This window comes from Pseudonaja textilis, chromosome 2 (assembly GCF_049901715.1).
Source record: "Pseudonaja textilis isolate UNSWEBS1 chromosome 2, rPseTex1.2, whole genome shotgun sequence".
In the NCBI taxonomy this organism is placed as follows: domain Eukaryota; kingdom Metazoa; phylum Chordata; class Lepidosauria; order Squamata; family Elapidae; genus Pseudonaja; species Pseudonaja textilis.
In genome coordinates this window covers 166,423,541-166,429,540 of record NC_141991.1, presented here as the reverse complement: position 1 = coordinate 166,429,540, position 6,000 = coordinate 166,423,541, and the positions used below count along the sequence as shown (strand labels likewise).

General features: G+C 42.2%; 1 protein-coding gene across 1 annotated transcript in view; it reads left to right on the top strand.

The window, feature by feature from the left end:
* Positions 1-1,560: 1,560 nt before the first annotated feature.
* Positions 1,561-6,000, top strand: part of LOC113444128 (cysteine-rich protein 1-like) — a 42,378-nt gene continuing 37,938 nt past the window's right edge. Inside the window, exon 1 of the mRNA XM_026712696.2 lies at positions 1,561-1,668. Coding sequence (XP_026568481.1) covers positions 1,626-1,668 — 43 coding nt within the window. The 5' untranslated portion in view covers positions 1,561-1,625. The remainder of the gene's footprint in view (positions 1,669-6,000) is intronic.

Here is a 6,000-nt window from a genome sequence, read left to right as displayed (position 1 = left end):
TCATATCCTCCCTAGTCTTTCTTTTCTCCAGACTAGCCAAACCCCAATCCTCCAAATGTTCTTCATATGTTTTAGTCTCCAGGCCTTTAATTATCTTAGTTGCCCTCCTTTGCACTTTTTTCCAAAATCTCAACATCTTTTTTTGTAATGTGGTAACCAAAACTGGATGCAGTGTTCCAGGTGTGGTCTTACCAAGGTTCTATAAAGTGGTATTGATACTTCATGTGATTTTGATTCTATGCCTCTGTTTATACAACCAAGGATTGAATTAGTTTTTTTGGCTGCTGCTGCACTCTGCTGACTCATGTTTAAGAGATCATTCCAATAGGACTCCAAGGTCCCTCGCATAGTTACTGTTTTGGAGCCAAGTTTTTGCCTAATCTGTACTTGTACCTTTGCTTTTTTTTCTGCCCAGGTGTAAAACTTTGCTTTTCTCCACATCAAATTTAGGGCCCTGTTGTTCAAGTCTGTCAAGATCTCTCTGGGCAGTTTACAACATCATCATATTGCTCCTAACAATCTGGGTCCTCATTTTACCAGCCTCAAAAGGATGGAAGGCTTAGTCAACCTGGAGCTCATCAGTATTGAACTCCTGGCAATGGGCAGAGTCAGCCTGCAATACTGCATTCTAATCACTATACCACCATGGCCCCTGAGAATGTTTGCCTAAGCCAGTGATGGCTAACCTTTTCAGCTTGGTGTGTCGAAAATCGGGAAAAAGTGTAGCCTTCCTCGGGTCGTGTGTCACTTCAAGAAATATCAATAATTTGGTTTATGATGGACTGGGCTGGGGTGATCACACAGGGCTGTGAAACTCGTCTCCCTGGTCTCAGGGCTGCAGGTACAGGATGTGGGGATCGGAAGGCCACCTTACAGGGCTGTGAACCTCATGGATCTCCTTTCCTCCTGTAGCGTTCCTGAGGTAATGAAACTGACAAACCTCAGTTTATGGCGGTTAAAACTGGTTCTCTGCTGCAAAGATCTTGTGGCAGCGGTGACACCATGCCTCCACGCAACAAGCATTAATTGTGTAATCTTGATTTTTTTTTTTAAACATTCCTTCCCCCGGCAAGCCTCCTAAAAAGACATAATTATGTGATCAGTGTCATCAAAAAATGGCAAAGGATGGGTAGGAAGGATTGATAGCAAAATTCATTTTGGAATGCAGTAGTGGTTTTAAAATAACTGGCTTTTTAATTGTCATATTTTAACTTTTTAAATTCTTTTGCTTTAAGAAAGTTATCATAAGGTTTTGTCTGTTTCAGACTCCACATGTTTCCTTCAGGAGGTAGGGTGCTAATAAACAATAACACAGCATTTAAAATAAAGGGATAAAAGAAAATAAATAACTAACAAATAAGCAGAGGCAGAAAGGCCCAAGGTTGCCAGATCAGAACCTAGAGAGATTACAAAAATCATGCTTTAAAATAAGAAATACTTGATACCTTCCTTCCATACCACACTGCTACTACACAACATTTACCAACGACCACAACATCCTCTCTGAAAAAACGGAATGTAGCACCACCCTGCTCACCCAACTCTGCTTTTCCTGTCCATGTGAACAAAAAGTCTGTTTATTCAAGAAGCGTTAATTGGAGAGTGTGCCTAAAGGAAGGCAGACAATGCTTTCCTACTGTCCCATTTGTGGAAAGCCAGTCTACTTTGGTAAGTCTTTTCGTCTTATGACCATTTCAAAATGCAAGTCTCATCTGTTCAGGTGGGAATACTGGATGTTGTGAATGAGCCATGGTGGTGCAGAATGCAGTAATGAACTCCACATTCCCACTGTCAGGAGTTCGATCCTGACCAGCTCAAGGTTGACTCATCCTTCCGAGGTCGGTAAAACGGGAAGCCAGATTGTTGGGGGCAGTACGCTGACTCTGTAAGTCACCTAGAGAGGACTGTAAATCACTGTGAAGCAGTATATAAGTCTAAGTGCTATAGCTATTGCTATGCTCTAGCCATGATGAATAGCCTGAAGAGCCCATTTTAGAACTTCATTGACAACTAAGAAGTGGGTTTTTTCCTCACTTTATATAGAAAAAAACTATTTTACTTGAATGGCTAAGAAAATATAAACTGCCATAGAAAATGGCTTTCAGATGTGCTTGTTTGGAAAGTCAACTGCACAGGGCTGAAATGGACTACAAAAGAATCATTGGTTCTATTACAATGTTCTTATAAAAGAGAGGGATTCAGAAATATTTAAGATGCCTTCTAATTTAGGAAATATTTATCTTTTTAATTCTGAGCCCTGCCTTTCTATGGCAAAAGACACTCCGCAAATTCTGTTGCTGGAGCTTGAAATTAGACATGTTGCACGAAGGGGGTCCAAACTAGGAAACAGCTCCACGTGACGGTCCCTCAAATTAATTATACACAGTTTCATCCTAATTGTTTGACTCTTATGTTCCTTTGACATATGGCCTTAATTTTGTTCAAATGTATCATCATTGGGTTCCTTTTCTTTACTGTAAGCTTGAAAACAGTTTCTTTAAAAACTGCTCCCTAGAATTGTCCCCATAGGCCAAAAGGAACTTGGAAGACCTCTTTTTTGTACCTTCAAGAAATTAAATGAAAGTTAGCTATTATTTAATTTAAATTGTATGAAAAGTCTCCCACAACCTAGTATCTTTCAGATGAGCTTTGGCTCCCATTATTCATCCCCCTCACAGGGTGGATGAACAAAATGGGGGTGCCTTCTGTTGGACTCTCAATGCCCAAAGGGAAGCCTCCAGCAAACTTTTGTGATGGAACTAATTAAAGAATGTGTGCTGAGGTATGCTTTCTTATAGCAATATTTTGCAGATGTTTCAGCAAGGCCTGGAAGAGAGTGCAGTGGAGACAGAGAAGAAACATGGCCAAAAACCCTTTTCTCTCTTTTAATGGAAAAGCATTTTAGAAGGTGACTGGGAGCAGAAATTTGAGCCTATCCCTCCTTTCCATTTCTTCCTATTGTATCCTATATTAAAGTGACCCTCCCCCCTATTTCTTTTCTTTGGCTATCGAAGTATCCTCATACTGAAACCCAAAATAATAACCCTTAGAATTGTATTTAAGTGGTTTTATTTTTCTGCCTGATATGAAAAATCCTGACCCATCTGAACGTTTGAAATCCTGAAATTGTAGTGTATTTAAATAGAGACTTCTAGGGCAATGTTCCTATTGGTTAACAGAAGCAACGATACGATTGGTTAGTAACGTTAGTACCTGATTGGCTGCCAATAGTGGCGGGAAGTTTAACTAAATGTCATTGGTTGCGAGCCATGGAGCAGCCGCTATAAAAAGGGCTGCTGCGGTTCGACTGCAGTTGAAGTTACTTTTATTATTAAAGAGCTGAATTCAACTCCGGTCTGCGAGTCTCTTTACTGGCGACAGAACAGAAATGTATCTTGGGTAGATTGTGTTTGGGTTTTGGATCAATTGTCTCTTTCACTCTCATTTTAAACAGCTCCTGTTTTACAGAAATACTCTTCCCCTTTCCAATTTATAGGTTTCTTCATCTTTAGTGCTTGTAGCAAACTCTAACCTTTCCAAGAACCACTCATTGGGGGGACCTTTCAAATCTGACTTTGTAGGTTTTAGTCACATATTTGAGAGACTGCTATTAATCTCCCAAAGCTAGGCAGGTTGTGCTACATCAGGAATGTAGACAGTTCTATCACAATGTTCTTGTAAATGAGAGGGATAATCTCTTAATCATATTATTCCATTCCACCCAGCGGTGGGATTCAAAACATTTTAATACCGGTTCTGTGGGTGTGGCTTGGTGGGCGTGGCAGGAGAAGGATACCGTAAAGTCTCCATTCCCTCCCCACTCCTGAGGGAAGGTTACTGCAAAATCCCATTCCCTCCTTACCTCACTAACCTGCTTTTCAGTTCTGTTCTCCTGTGCAGAGCAACAAAAGAAGACCCAGCCAATCAGCTGGGACTCAGGAGGCAGAGAATAGATGGGGGTGGGGCCAGTCAGGGGTGGTATTTGCCGGTCTCCAAACTACTCAAAAGTTCCACTACCAGTTCTCCAGAACTGGTCAGAACCTGCCTGTATACCATCTCTGCTTCCACCTTACCTGAACTGTGGGTATTCATTCTGAGAGAGAAAATTGTCCCTGCCTCTTCTTTTTCTCCTATTTATGGTAGCAGAAGAGGTATCTCTACATGGATCTGGATCTATTTCCAATAAAACTGGGGAGGGGGAGGAATCTGTCCATGTGCTTCACGGACTCCAGGCGATCACTTTTGGCTTCATGGAGGCACAGCTGCCATTGTTGCAGAGGTTCCAAATTTACAGGGAATCTAAACACATTTCCTCCCCAAAAGGCAACAGTGTCTTTTCAGTATTGGGAAGTGATGTGCATCCCCTCCATTCTTCTCCCCGTCTCATGATACACTTTTTTTTTCATTATGATTATCTATTTATGAGCATGACAGCTGCAAAAGCCATGAAGGCAGTGCAGGCCTTCTCCCCAAAAGCAAAACAATGAAGCCACAACAGCAGAAAACATGGTTGAAATATTAACATCGTAAAAAAAAAAAGCACACTAAAAATAACGTTAAAGGTCAGTGTAAAGCCAGTCTACCCCCCTTCAAAATTTCATGGATGTTTCTATCAAGATGAAGCCTTTACAACGCCTTGAATTTTTTGCTTCAAGCTTAGTTTTGAAGGCATCACATTTACTCTATTTGAAACTGCCGTTGTTTTATGGCTGGAGAAATCATTGTGTTAGTATTGGACAGCCAATTTTGCACAACCTTCTCTTATCAAGGGTTGGTCTTGTGTCCCATTTTCTCCAAACAGCACAGCAGATAGTGGGTTCATTGTCTATGAGCTTCCCAGAGTTATTTGGTTAGAATAGCCAGTCATTTACGTAAGTCCATGACTTTCAACCATTTGTTTAGTGACGGTTACAACGGCACTAGAAAAAGTGACTTATGACCAGTTTTGACACTTACAACCATTGCAGTATCTCTATGGTCACATGATCAAAATCATGTGGTAACAGGTGTGTATTTATGACAGTTGCACTGTCCTGGGGTTATGTGATCACAATTTGTAAACAGGGATAGGATCCTACCGGTTCAGTCTGGTTCTATAGATCTGGTAGCTCCAAAGAGCAGCTGATACCTAACCAGTTTGCTGGGACGAAGTTTTAGTCTGCTATTTGGCCCACCTGCCTGCCCGGGCTCTAGGCTGTCCTTTAGTGGCCTAGAGGTAGAGCTCTTGCCTCACAATCAGGAGACTGTGAGTTCAATCCAAGGTAGAGGCAGATATTTCTCTCTGGACACAATGAGAATATATCTGCTGAACAAAACTCTGCATTGGTGACAGGAAGGGCAGCTGGCCAGTAAACACTCTGCTAGCTCCATTCAGTTGTTCAGACTCCACCCTACAAGGGATTGTGGGGTTGTTAAAAGATGATGAATGCTATGCAGTTTTTCAGGAGCAATTGGATTCCAGGTTGATGGATGAGGCAAAAGACTGCTGTCCTTCAACCCACCTCTCTCAAAACCACAGTTCCTTTCCTTCTGCCAGAGGCCTAGACTAAGAAGCCATGCAGTTCATTAACAAATGCTCTACAACACAGGTGTCAAACTCACGGTGTCACATTGCCGCGTTCCATGACGTTTTCCATCTTCACGGAGCTGGGGTGGGTGTGGCCTGCGCATGACGCATCTGGCCTGCCGCCCGCCAGTTTGATGCTCCTGCTCTAGAACCATGACTCAACCCACTAACTCAATATTCTTCTCCCAGAAGTAGTTCTAGAACGGGCCTATCAAACTCACAGCCCACACACTGGATGCATCACGTACTGGCCACGCCCATACCCTGTTTAGTGAAGGAGGGAAAAGTTGTGATATGTCACATGACGACACGGCGACAGCACAAGTTTGACACCCTTGTTCTAGAAACTGGGATTCTGCATTCTGAGCTGCTCCTTTTTCTGGGGTGCTTCATTTCCTCCCCCAACAAAGAAAATGTATCTCAGAATTTTTGAA